At 52.3% G+C, this 14121-nt stretch overlaps 1 protein-coding gene across 1 annotated transcript; it reads right to left on the reverse strand.

Moving 5' to 3' along the window:
• Positions 1-5597: 5597 nt before the first annotated feature.
• Positions 5598-10024, reverse strand: LOC144254892 (cytochrome P450 2D17-like). The gene is made up of 9 exons (XM_077798671.1): positions 9689-10024; positions 8458-8629; positions 8074-8226; positions 7824-7984; positions 7226-7402; positions 6907-7048; positions 6519-6706; positions 5923-6064; positions 5598-5832 (listed from the first exon to the last, which is right to left on the reverse strand). The coding sequence occupies exons 1-9, from the start codon at positions 9875-9877 to the stop codon at positions 5654-5656; spliced, it is 1503 nt and encodes a 500-aa protein (XP_077654797.1). The 5' UTR covers positions 9878-10024; the 3' UTR covers positions 5598-5653.
• Between the last annotated feature and the right edge of the window lie 4097 nt (positions 10025-14121).

Genomic DNA, 14121 nt, shown 5'->3' on the forward strand with positions numbered 1-14121 from the left:
TATTGGTGACAAATCCTGCTTCCCCACATGTTGAAGTTTGAACATTAGAGAAGCACGCCAAGGCAAGCATATGAAACAGGGTTTATTTAAAAAGGGGTAACAGACTTCTCCCATGAGGGAGAAGGGGCCACAGCTGGTATCCTGGTATCCCAAGAAGCAAGGTGTTCTGCCCTTTTCATATGTCCTAGGCTTCCTTTCTTCTTCTGCCTTTCCCCCCTTATCTTTCTTCTTCCTGCAGATGTGTCTAGGCCCAGGAATGCTCAGTGGGAATGCCAAAAGGTGGGAAGCAGGTGGGCTGAAGGGGGAGGGGCAGGATGGAGTAGACAAGGCACATTAACAAACTTATTGCTCCCTGTAGGGAGGGGAAATTCCTGGGACAGGTTACCTTGGCAACAGGTTGGTGCAGGGGCAGGTTCTTGATAAGATCCCTAAGGGGACAGTCTCCATCTTCCCAGACTCACTCAAAATTGGCCTCCTTGACCCGACCTGACTTGATTTACCAATCGACACTGACTGCCTGTCTAGTACTGGCTTCAAAATCGGTGTGGTACTGGCAGGAAGAAAAGGCAAATATATCAACAGGTGAGATTCACAGAAATAGGTCATTTCAGACAGTCATGTGACAAGTGTGGACATATAATGACGCTCCACCACATACACATGAACTAAAATGCTCCTATCACCTGGTCACACTGAACTCAACATTGAGCACAACTGCCTCCGCCATCCATACAGTGACCTGCGCCCAGGCGTGGCGTAGGAGGGGGAAGAGGCCCTACTGCCTGGCCCAGGTGTGTAGGGGCTGCACCCTCTGGTGTATGCAGGTAAGCCCTGTGGTTCTGCAAACAAGAATCGCCTGACAGCACAGTCCTCAGAACATTCCCCACATTAACCCTTTCACTCCGTGTGGCCAAACGATTTCCAACAACGGTGCCAACACCATTCCACAGGAAAGAAGCCCCTTCCAGAAACGGTGCTGGGAAACCGCACGTCCACACGCACAGGAGTGAGCCACCCGCAGCCGGCAAGTATGCAAAAGTAACATTGGATCAAAGTCCCCACCGATGAACTCAAAACCCACGAGGACAAAGTGGACTTCATGAAAATTGAACCCTTTGGGCATGGGAGGCCGCTCTCCACAGGGAGAAGGCCACACAGAGTGGGAGAAGATGACCCAAGAAGCACCTCCAACTAGAGCAAGGCCCTGCGCACTTGGAGAACAGACCACCCCTCACCCACCAGGACGCCTCCTACCAGAGGACAAGCACCAGCTGGCACGGGGGCCACGCTGGTCTTCCCAGCTACCCAGGAGGCTGAGGCAGGAGGATCACAAGTTCAAGACCAGCCTCAGCAACGTAGCGAGGTCCTGTCTCAGTAAAACAGAAGCGGCTGGGCAGGTGGCTCAGTGGCAGAGCTCTTGTCCTAAAAGGCACAAGCCCCTGGGCTCAGCCCCAGTACAGCAAGAGAGGAAGAAAGGCAGGGAGGAGGGGGAGGAACCAACCACAGAAAACAAGGGCTGCCAGCTTGGGCAGGGCGTGGAGCCCTGTGCTCTGGCGGGAACCTCAGTGGTAGAGCCACCACGGGAAACAGCACAGTGGGCCTCAAAGATGGAAAGAGACTTGCCCCGTGAGCCAGAATTCCACTTCTGAGTCTATATCCACAGGAGCTGAAGGAGGGTCTCACAGACACCGCTGTACCCCCACCTTCACAGCTGCAGGTGGAGGCCAGTGTCCTCTGGCAGGTGAGTGGATCAGGAAAGCAGGGGACAGGAGCCCTTATCCACAGAGACCCACCCCAGGTCCCAGGGGATGCCTGAAGCTGCACACGAGCCACGCTGCACACTGTGCTGCTGTCCCTACCCACTTGTGCCCACCAGGAGGGTTAATTTGTAGCCTGGGCACAGCAGGGATGATAACACGGCTGACCCGGGAGCTGGCCAGCAGCGCCCTGCAGTGAGGGTCTGTGCGTGGGGTCCCTCTCTCAGATCCGTGGCCCTCTCCAACCTCTGCTCTGCTGCTGAGGGGAGATGCTGCCACGCCCAGGTGGGGAGCTGAACTGGGGGGAGGATGTCAGCATGAGACATGATCAGAAGGAGAGATGTCCTCATGCTACCCAGAAGGCCGTGATATTTTATATGGATAAATTATTTTCTCCTCGAATTTCCCATTTAAAAAGTTGCCAACTGCTGACCACTGGTACCTGACACCCAAAAAAGACAAACCACAGCAAGGGGGACTGCAGTGTCCCCACAGGATGGGATGCCATTCTTCCCTCAACATGGGGTGCTGATCCCTGCTACCACCTGAATGAATTTAAGGACATCAGGGATATAAGTGAAACACGACCAAGAGTGTAAGAGCCCACTCCAAAGACGTCACTGTGTGAGTCACGTTCACCAGCGAGAAAGGTGAACAGACCCTGAGGGGCGCGGAGAAGGGGAAGCTGTAGGAGCCCAGAGTCTCAGTTTGCAGGGCGGAGTCAGGCAGGTGCCAGGATGATGTTTTCCACCCTGATCATGTTCTAATACCACTGAGCTGCACACTTACACGAGTTCAGAGAGTACGTTTCAGGCACAAGTCTCTCCACAAAACAAACACAGAAGCTCACGCAGAGCCAAGTGGCCCTTGGAGGACAGTTGCTCAGCAGGCCTGGGGATTCCATCCCACATTCTCAACCAAACACCTGACTCCTGTCAGGCTGCAGGAGACCAGCCCTAAGGTCTGGGCACATCCTTCTTGGCAAGCGCCTCTGTATATCTGAGGCTCTTTACACCAGGGATGGGATCTGGGCGGGGGCACTGGGCCATCTCTCTGGCCTGGGAGGGGACAGGGAGTGAGTTGTGGCAGCTGGTCACAGGGCAGCTCCACACCACCTGACCAAACCCAAGAAAATCCCTGGACACAGAGGCTTGGTCAAACTTCTCTGGGGAGCAGGTCCCACTCCCTGTGTCACACCATCTGTCAGGCAGCCAGGGACAGCACTGATGTCTGGCAGAAACCTGTTCACTTGTCCCCAACCTGACATCCACAGGGTCCAGACATCTGCATGCAGTTGGCCACCAACCCAGCAGTCAGTGATGGGTCTCTGTGGGTGTCATGGAGCCAGATGTCACCTGCTGAGCACCAGGATGCCCATTTCTCATGTGCATTCACGTGTGACTGGTCAGAAAGGATAAGGCAGGGGCAAGGGCTAGATTCAGACATGTGGCTGAGGACCAAACTGCCGTAGTCCGGCTGGGCCAAATAACCAGGAGGTGACAAGCAACTTGAAGGTTGAAGCGGGAACTACTTTATTGCAAATGAACTCAGCGGGAACTGAGTGAGAACTCAAAGTAGCGGGCACCCAATGTATTGGGAGCCGCTTCTCTGCCAGAGAGCAGAGGTACATATAATTAACTAATTACACACAGCTTGACTCAATTAACCTCATCTAGATACAGTAGTCAGCCAATAAGGAATCCTCATCATCTTAGTGGCTTGGTGCTGTTGCTTCACAAACCACTCCTCCTGGCAAACTGCCAGGTGCCATCTTGACTTGATTTGCGATCCCCAACATCTCCTCCCTTTTGTTTTATTAAACAACAAGTATGTGGTTTAGGGACAGTGCCTGTTTTAGGTTGTCCAATACTACATATAGTCCTTACCCGTCATTGGATGGTCTGACCTCAAATCGTCAGCCTGTTGGCTTAGGTTGGTACCATTGTAATTGGATCTTACCTGTCTTTGACTACCGGCCCAACATTATTGCCATACTTGTGAATAATGACCATAGTGGTTTTTACACAAACATCATAAAAAACCTGCCACAAGCAGAAGAAGGAGGATACAAAATGCCACGATACCAAGCCATTGACGGCTCCAAGTGAGAAACCCCTGGAAAAACTGTACCACAGATGACACCATCAGCAAAGATACACTGGTACTATTACAATTATCAATAGATTAGTTAATAATGCATATAAGTGATACACAGTCCAGGTAAGTTCTGTAAGCAGCTTAAAGCAGAGGAATCCATTAATATGTTCTTATTGATGCAGCAGTTTGTACAGTTTGTTGTGATAGCTATCGAAGAAGCTGTAGTAGCAGCAGCAGAAACAGCAACAGCTGTGATGATGGTAGCTGTAATTCCTTCTTCCTGTAACTTGCCTATGGGTTTGAAGGTATTCCCATAAGTAAGCCTCAAGGTTTTTTACATTTGAAACAGGCCTTAATGGTGCTCCTTATTCATTAGCCTCCAGTTGTGGGAGAACCATTGTGGAAGATGTAAGGATAGCCAAACTGGAGTTCTGGATACCAGCTGTTATGGATTTGAGCCAAATCATCTCCTTTTTGGTCTGTAGAAATCATTTTAGTTAGTCTCTCTGGAACCCAAATTGGCTGCTGTTCTCCCTGTGGAAATACACAAACAATCCCCCAACTCCAGACAATCACTGGGTCAGAAACTTTAATGATAATAACTGTAAGCTGATGCAGCTGTGGTGAAAGCTGTAAAATACCAAAGCATCTGAAGGTAAATGCTATCACCATAATTGAAAACTGGAGTTCTGGATAGTCCCATGGCAGCACCTGCAGCAAATAGGGAAAAACTGACGATTCATTAGTTATTGGCATTGGAAATGGCCAAACTTCAGGGGCATCCTCCACTGGTGGCCGAAGCGTCCCCGGGCAGCCCCATGGTGGGGAGCAGGGAAGAGCCTGTGGCAACCACCAGCTGGAAGGTCCCTGTTGCACCACAACCGGCTTGCGTATGCGACAGCCGCCCCGCCATGCCGCCTCACACACCCTCCGGTAACGAAAAGTATTCAGTAGTAGCCTTTTGTTGCAACTCCTTCCCTGGTAGTCCTTCCTCCTCTGAACTTTCTTCCTCTTTCTGACTAGAGTTCCTGGGCTTTTATCAACGTGTGCCCTAACTGTTCTTGGTTTTCCTGGGGTGCCTCTTTCCTTCAGCAATTTACTTAACACCCTTTTGGTTTGATTTTCACCAACTTCTGATCCCATAATTCCGTAACAAAGGCAACACAACACACCAAGACAAAACAAAACAAAACACACTGTATCAATTTTTTCCATTTTCTTGAAATAGCAATCCATCCTCTCACCCTATCTGTTCCCCAGGGGCGAGCAGCTTTCCTCCTGTCCTATCTATTTCTAGGGACGGGCAGCTTTCATTGTCACTTACCCCTGAGCATCCCTGAGTTCCCCTGAATGGGCCACCATTTGCAGCAGTCCAGCTGGGCCAAATAACCAGGAGGTGACAAGGAACTTGAAGGTTGAAGCGGGAACTACTTTATTGCAAGTGAACTCAGCGGGAACTGAGCAAGAACTCAAAGTAGTGGGCACCCAAGGTGCTGGAGCTGCTTCTCTGCCAGACAGCAGAAGTCTATATTCCTAACTAATTACACACAGCTTGACTCAATTAACACGATCTGGATACAGCAGTCAGCCAATAAAGAATCCTCATCATCTTAATGGCTCGCTGGTGTTGCTTCACAAACCACTCCTCCTGGCATACTGCCAGGCACCATCTTGACTTGATTTGCAATCCCCAACACCAAACAGAGCCAGGGGCATCTCAGAACAAAGTGGCAGTGACAAGACTGGTTTATTGAACATCAGAGCCCCATCTGGGGGCAGGGTTGGGGTCTACACCTTCTCTAGCGGGGCTCAGCACACAGTTGGTAGGGGGACGGGGTCACCATGGTACCAAACACACCATAGTCGCTGGGCCGGGCTTGTCCAGGGGGCACTGAGAAGCTAAAGCGCTGCAGGAGGCAGGTGAAGAAGAGGAAGAGCTCCATGCGGGCCAGGGGCTCCCCGAGGCACACACGGCGGCCTGTGAGGGGGACTTGGGCTCAGTCAGACTGTCCCTGGCCTCCACCCCTCCAAGGAGCCCTGGGGAGGGACAGGGAGGCCCCACAGGCACCTGCTGAGAAAGGCATGAAGGCCTCCCGCTTCACAAAGTGGCCCTGGGCATCCAGGAAGTGTCCAGGGTGAAAGCGGAGGGGCTTCTCCCAGACGGTCTCATCCTTCAGCACAGACGACAGGTTGGTGATGAGCGTCGTCCCCTGGAGGAGATGTCTGCCATGAGCAGGGACTGGGAGGGGGATGTCAGGACCTGACCACTGAACCAGGCTGGGCAGACTCTAGTTGGTCCACACTGAACCCTTGGAAGTAACCCTCAGAGCCACAGACTCTCAGCACCCTTGTGGACATGATGGCAGAGCCAGGTGACAAGGGCCCTGTTGACACCCATACTAACCTCTGTCCCCGAGCACTGCAGTTGCTACCACAATCTGAGGCATGTTTTAATCTACTTCCCCCCAACAACCTGGGCTCTGTGGTTCTGCGCTGGCCTGGTGGCTTCTCTGCTTCCCAGACCACTCAGGCTGGGCCAGGTGGTGCCAGGGGAACTGGGAATCAGGGGAACTAGATGCCAGTCCTCCTTCCCCTGGGAGTGTCCATGCTGGGCCACTAGCTTATTGGTCACTCAAGAGCTTGGGAGGAGGGCCCCAGGCCTACCTTGGGGATGAAGAAGCCCTGCAACTCAATGTCACGGGTTGTCAAATGGGGCACACCTAGTGGGATAATGTCCCCAAAACGCTGCACCTCATGAATCACAGCCATGGTGAAGGGCATGCGGTCCTGGTCCCCCATCTCTGGCTGCCGCACCTGCCCTATCACTTCATCAATCTCCTGTTGGACACGGCCTGGACAGAGAAGCAACCCCCCAGTATGTCAGCACCCAGGGGCCTGCACCCTGACCCTCTCCCATCTCAGGGCTGTGTCCAGCTTAGCAGGATATCAGGCTTATTGGGGCCTGGGTCAGCTTATGCTTGCAGACACAGGTGTCCCACTTAAGATGAGGGGACCTTTTGTCTCGAAGCTCTCCCTCCCCATCCCAACTCACGCTGCATGTCTGGGTGCAGGATCATGAGCAGGAGGGCCCAGGCCAGCGTGGTCGAGGTGGTCACCATCCCTGCAGAGAACAGGTTAGCCACCACAATGCGCAGGTTCTCATCATTGAAGCTGCTCTCAGGGTTCCCCTTGGCCTGTGCAGAGGCAGACACAGTGGGCTCAGGAGCCAAGGAAGAAAGTCACCAAATGACCTCCCAGTCTACACCCATCAGACCAGGTGCTGGGTGACGGGGCCCCATAGTGCCCATTCTCGGGCCTCACAGGATCCTCAGCCGAGATCCCCTAGCCCGTCTCAGGCAGCCCCACCTCACCTTCTCCACCTCCACCAGGAAGGCATCAGTCAGGTCTCGCGGTGGCTGGGCGGGGTCCCAGGTCATCCTGTGCTCCTCCAACAGCTCATCCACCATGGCCATGAAGGCCTTCTGTGCAGGGAAGACCCTGCCAGGCAGCCCTGGGATGCGCAGGAGCACTGGGAACACATTCAGCACCTGTGACAGCCACAGAGGGGACCTGGGTCCTTCCTGTGCTCCTCACTATCCTGGAACACACTCAGGTCCCAGCCTCCTCCAGGGTGGACCCGGGCCTGCCTGTCCCACCCAGTGACCAGCTCCCTCCCCAGAGCCAGTCTCCAAGCTCTCTGCTGGCCTGGGCTGCCGGAAGGAGCAGCCCACCATGGGAATCTCGAGCTTGTGTGTTAGCTGGACAGCGGGCACGGGCTCATTTTCCTCTCCTGGAGCCCTCTGACCCTGGCCCACCTGTCCTGCTACTGTTTGAGATGTGCTCACCTCTGGGCCTTCCCTCTTACAGTGTCCTTTCCAGGATGCCCTCTCCCATCGCCCCTGCATGCTAACCCTGCTGGGAGTCTTGGTTGCACAGAATTGTCCCTGGATAGTCCCCTGAACTCCTCACCATGGGCACCAAGGCAAACTCTTCCTTTAGCATGTCCTCCATAATGTCCAGTATCTTGGCCATGCGCTGGTCATCATACTCAAAGCGGTGGGCGTAGATGAGGGAGGAGATCACGTTGCACACTGCTCTGTTCAGCAGGGTCTTGGGGCTAAAGGGGCATCCTGGGAGGGGCCAGGCCAGTCAGAGTGTCGCCCCTGCCTCCCAGGCCTGCCCATCTCATCCCTGCTGTGTCCCTCAGCCCATCACTTACCGGCCTTGTTGGCAAAGGCTGTACAGAGGCAGCTGGCCTCCTCAGTCATCCACTGCTCCAGGGACTTCTTGCCCAGGCCAAAGTTGCGCATTGTGGACACAGTGAAGCGCCGCTGCTCTTGCCAGGCAGGCCCATAGGCTACCATGACCACCCCTGGGAATGGCAGTGATAGTTTGTGAGACTTACCTGCCCTACCCTTCTCCTCCCCTGATGTCATAGGATTCCTCCTCCACTCAGTCAGGACACAAGCATCTCTGGCTTTTCTCTGTAGGCCGGGGTGTCCACCCCTGTAGGTCCTGAAGTCACTGATCCCTATTTCCAGGTATCAGCCGCCCACACCCATCCATCCCCCAGTTTTCCATTTCTGCGGCTGCTGAAATTTGCCTTGAGACCGTGGTCCGTAGCCCAGGTGCTCATAGATGGGCCTCCACGGGCGGTCAGAGGTATCCTCACTGTGGTTCACCAGCGCCTCCCGCACAGCGGCCAGCCCATTGAGCACAATGACAGACTTCCAGGCCAGCTGCAGGCTGAACACGTCACCAAAGCGGAACCGCATCTGTGGGCAAAAGGGCCACGTATTTGTCCAGCTGAACTCCCTGCTGGGCTGCAGACCTTCGCCTCAACACAAAAGACCCAGGGACTCTGCAGTGTGCCAACTCCGGGAAGAGACCTGGTATTGACATGTGGGAGCATGAGGCTGGGAGTCACACCCTGTAAAGTGGACTAACTCAGTTCGGATCCAACTTTCTGGATGCGGCAACAAGGATCTTGCCAATCAGGATATTGTCAGTAGTGACCACTAGTGGCCCACTGTACAGAGCAGGAGACAGGGTCACAGAGGGGAGCAGTGAGGCGCAAGTCCCCAGCACAGAAAAGTTGAAGTGGTCTCTGTCGACCTGAGTCCACCTCCAGTTCCTGACTGACAGGCTCTCAGGACCCTGGCTCCTCCCCCATCCCCAAGACCTTTCCCTCTGATGGAATCATAAGGGACTGGGGCCTACACAATTTATACCTGCCCACCTGGATCCCAAACCCACTGCCAAGTCCTGTCCCACCCCCTGGTGTTTGTCCTCCCACACTTTTGTTCTTGGAAACTTGAAAGTGTCCTCTGGCTCTGCCGTGCCCTCTTCTAGGACGCCTCTCAGACCTGCTTCCTTTTAGGGCACAGCTCCGGGTCCACCTGTGGCTTCACTCACCACCCACCCATCTCTGTTGCTGGAGGGACACCAGAACCTCCACAGTGACCACCATAAACTCTTTTACCTTTCTGTGTGCATTGGATTGGGTACAAGGGACTAAACCCAAGGGCACTTAACCACTGAGTTACATTCCCAGCCCTTTTTATTTTTTTTATTTTGAGATAAGGTCTCACTAAGTTGCTGAGTGTGGGGAGTCACTCTGGAAATGCACCCCTTTAAGGCTTCTCTGTGTTTGTGTGCTTTCTTTGCAGTTTTCTTAAGTTATTGGAATAGTCAGATTTTTGTGATCCCAGCATTAGGTCGCCAGCTAGGATAGTTGGCGATAGCTGAGTCTACCTGGAACTTGCAATCCTCCTGCCTCAGCTACCTGAGATGCTGGGATCACAGGTGTGCCCCACCAAACCTGGCTCCTTTACCTTTTGTAAGGAGTTGGGCATGTTCTGGAAGTCAATCTGCAGCAGGTTGCCCAGCCCGGGCAGTGGCAGGGGGCCTGGCGGGTAGCGTGCAGCCCAGCGTTGGCGCCGGTGCATCAGGTCCACCAGGAGCAGGAAGACGGCCACAGCCACACTCAGGGCCCACAGTGCGTCCCCGCTGAGCAGCCCCATGGCTGCCGTGCTGTCCACGAGGTCCTCTGGCACACCCGGCTCTCCTGGGCACTCCAGGTACCTGGGGCCAGGGAGGACAGTCTTGTTACACCCTGGGCACTTGACTGCCTGGGCCCTTCCCTTATAAAGGAGCTGAGGCTGCCCTTCGCCCTCTGCCTGGAGCCAACACACTCTGTTGACTGTGCAGGCAGAGGGTGCAGGGAGGGGCCAGGGCAGGGGCAGCCTCCCAGGTCCTTGGCCCTCCTGCCCTCTCCAGGTGACATCCAGGGGAGGGCATAGAGACAGGGAATCGCCCCTGTCCCTGCTCCTTACCCTCTGAAGGAGGCCCAGGCTCATCACAGCACCAAGGTGTGCCTTGAGCTGCCCTCCACTCCTCACAGGGCCCCCTCCCTGACATGGCCACGCCTGCCCCTGAGCACTGCCCCTCCTTCCTTGCCTCCCTCCCTCTCCACAGGGCCTTCCACTCACACTTGCCATGCACACCAGCCTGGGTCCTCCATGAGGTCATGGTGATCAGGGAACCACGGGACAGGAGCACAGGTGGACGGAGCTCTCCAGGGGAACGAGGTTCTCCACTGGGATTAGTCCATTCCCAGCTGCTGGAATGAAATAGGGCAGGTCGCCTTAGAAAGGAAGAGGCTGGCTGTGGTTTATGGTTCTAGAGGTTCCAGGCCTCACTGCGGGTGGTGGGTTCCTCTGGCCACGTCCCAGTGACCCACGTGGAGAGAGACAGGAAGACTTGGCCAGCTGATCTCCCTCTTCTGACAAAGCCTCCAGGATTCAATCCCTGGGCTGCCTGTCAGCGGCTTATCTAAGGCAGATGACTCTCCAAAGTTCCACTTTAATCTCCGTGGTCAGATAAGTTTCCATGCCTTCATACCTTACAGGGGAACTGAATTTTAACAGAGGACATGCAACCCTTACCCAAACTACAGCAGTGCTGGTTCCTCTCCCACTGCACACTAGACATGCACACTCAGTGACACACACACACTCACTCACACACCCACCACGCCACCCAAGCTCAGGCCTAGGCAGGCTCTCCACAGGCACAGCCCAGCACCAACAGCCTGGTTCTCAGTGACGTGGCGTTGCCTGGAACAGACTCTCCAGCCTGGAGACTGCTCCCAGGGAGCCTCAGGCCCCACCTGGCTCACTGTCCAGCCCGCATTCCTGGGCTCTGGCCTGACACTGGCAGCTCTCATCTGGGTGTCAGCAGGCCACAGGGGGGTGGTGCCAGAAGCCCCTTGCCAAGCCTGAACAGCTCCCTCCAGCCTCTTCCTGAGGGACAGTCCTCGCTGCTCTGGCCTCTAAAGTTGTGAGTCAGAATCACATGCTAATGTAATTGAGGCTCCTTCCTTTGTGAGGAGTCCCTTCTTGCTGCTTCAAAATTCTCTAGGTTTTTGATAGATGGATTATGGTGTGTACAGATGTGCATCTCTTGGAGGTTATCCTACAGGGGCGTCCTTGAACCTCTTGGGTGTGTATGCATATGGGGGCAACTCCAGAACGTCTCTGGTTCCTGCTCATATTTCTCTGCCATTAATGATATTGTTGGACCTTCAGCTTCCCTTTTAGCTCATGGAACAGAGCTCATGAGCTCATTTAAAGTCTTTGTCTACCAACTCTGTACCTGTGTCACACATTGTGTGGGGAGAATTGGGTGCTGTCTGACTCCACTGGGGGTTGGGCTGAGTTTTAGTGATGAAGAGTGCTCACTTCTAAGTGAACAGGGAAGCTTTGGGAGGACTGGGGACGACAGGCCCAAGAATACATTGTTGCGTGTGACTTTCTATGCTGATACCATGCTATTTTGATTGCTATAGATTTCAGTATATTGTACACACACACACACACACACACACACACGGAACCTCCATCTTTGTTCTTTTGTGCTTTTTTTTGTATGAAGATTTGAACCCAGAGGCACTTAAACCACTGAGCCACCTTCCCAGCCTTTCTTATATTTTTTTTAAAGAAAGAAATTTTAAAATATATTTTTTAGTTTTCAGTGGACACAATGTCTTTATTTTATTTTTATGTGGTGCTGAGGATTGAACCCAGCGTTCTGCACATGCCAGGTGAGCGCGCTACTGCTTGAGCCACGTCCCCAGCCCCTTAATTATATTTTGAGACAAGGTCTCACTAAGTTGCTTATGGCCTCGCTAAGTTGCTGTGGCTGGCCTCAAACTTGCAAATCTCTGCCTCAGCCTCCTCTGAGTTGCTGCTAAGGATGCTTGGCTTTATCTTTCTTCTTTTAGTATATACCACAACTTTCTTCTTTATTATTCAGCCATAAATATCCTATTAGTTGAAGCAGACTGGATGGAACTGGAGCACATTATGAAAAGTGAAATAAATCAGACACCGAAAGACAAATACTGAGTACTCTTCTCAGGTAGATGCTAAAAACAGCCAATCTAAATGTATAATAGTCATCACTAGAGATTGGGAAGGTAGCAGGAAGGCAGAGAGGGAGAGCTGATGATGGCTACCAAAACATCCTTACATAGAAGTTGTTAAGTTCTAGTGTTCCGCAGCACATAGATTATAGTTCACAATAACCTATAGTTCATATAGTTATGAAGAACCGGAAGACTACAAATACAGAGTAATTACAAGGAAATGGAAACATTAATTACCCTGATGTGATCAGTATACCTGTGTTGAAATTACACTTTGCCTGATATTTACAACTAACTATCCTGATTTGGTCATTATACATTTTATACACCTATTGAATTATCACCCTGTGCTCCATAAATATGCACAGTTATACAAAAGAGCCATTAATGGAAACTGACCCTGATGTTGAAGTTGTTACCAGAGTTCATTTACAGGGGCTGGGGTTGTGGCTCAGTGGTAGAGCACTTGCCTAGTGCATGCGGTGGGGCGGGGGGGGGGCCTGGGTTCCATCCTTAGCACCATGTAACAATAAATAAAATAATGGTATTGTGTCCAACTACCACTAAAAAATAAACATTAAAAAAGTTCATTTACATACATTCAGAGCTATTAGAAAAAATATCTAGAGAATGAAAGGAAGAATATTACTCAGAATTAAAGAGAATAAAATCATGGCATTTGGAGGTAAATGGACGGTGTTGGAGAAGATAGCCAATCCCCAAAAACCAAATGCCAAATGTTTTCTCTGATATGAGGAGGCTGATTCATAGTGGAGTTGGGAGGAATAGACAAACTCTAGAGAGGGCAGAGGGGTGGGAGGGGAAGGGAGGGGGCATGGGGTTAGAAATGATGGTGGAATGTGATGGACATCATTATCCAAAATATATGTATAAAGACACGAATTGGTGTGAATACACTTTGTATACAACCAGAGATATGAAAAATTGTGCTCTGTATGTGTAATATGAATTATAATGCATTCTGCTGTGATATGTAAATTTTTAAAAAATTAATTTAAAAAAAGAATTAAAGGAAAGTATGTAAATGTATGTTACCTAAGTAACAAGATGGAAATTAAAAAGGGCATTTCAAAACTGACATCAGCAAAATAGCTAACCAGAGGTGCCACACATGTTCCCCTCCACAAGAACTAAAACAAACAAAAAAACCAAACAAACCAAAACAAAAAAAGAACCAAAACAGACAAAACAACAGATGGTGCACAGGAGTGTTTGAGGCAGTGTGCTAGAGTGCGGCAGGGATGTGGCAGGGACATTGAGCAGCCCAGAGATGTGTGATGGTCTTGGGAAGAAAGGAACTAAGCACATAGCACCCACCTTTCATCCCCTGAGGGACTTCACTTGGCAGGGCCAGAGTGAGTGGCAGGTGCCCAGCAGTCCCCACTGCTGCTGTGGATACCCAAAGCTTCTGCTGCAGGAGAAGCCTGCAGCCCTCAGACCCAGAGCTCAGTTCTAGAAATTTCTGGGTCACCAAACTATTGCATTGCCCCACAGAAAGATTCCAACCCATTCTGTGCCCCCCCAGGCCTTTGTTGTACAGTGCCATCTTGAGACCCTATCTATCCAGGGTCCTGTGAGGCAGCCGACAGCCTGCCTTCAGCCACTCAGCCAGCCCTGAACCAGTTGGATGGCCCTGCCCACCCGCTCATGGCCCTGGGAGACACCAAGGCAGTCTACCCTGAATGGCTAGCTCCTCGAGGTCTCTGGTGATATAGGACAGCAGCACTGGGCAGTAGCCTCCAGCTGACTTGGAAATAGCCAGGCAGCCTTTCCTTCTTGCCCTTGCCACTGGGCAGCAGCCAGACAGCCCTCCCGAGT

The sequence above is a fragment of the Urocitellus parryii genome, chromosome 5 (genome assembly GCF_045843805.1).
Source record: "Urocitellus parryii isolate mUroPar1 chromosome 5, mUroPar1.hap1, whole genome shotgun sequence".
NCBI lineage: Eukaryota > Metazoa > Chordata > Mammalia > Rodentia > Sciuridae > Urocitellus > Urocitellus parryii.

Excerpts from the sequence above, each read along its gene's own strand:
- LOC144254892 (XM_077798671.1), bottom strand. The coding sequence starts at position 9,877 with ATGGGGCTGCTCAGCGGGGACGCACTGTGGGCCCTGAGTGTGGCTGTG. Across the intron at positions 7,985-8,073 it reads AGCCTTTGCCAACAAGGCCG|GATGCCCCTTTAGCCCCAAG; the intron begins GTAAGTGATGGG and ends GGCCCCTCCCAG. Across the intron at positions 5,833-5,922 it reads CTTCATGCCTTTCTCAGCAG|GCCGCCGTGTGTGCCTCGGG; the intron begins GTGCCTGTGGGG and ends TCCCCCTCACAG.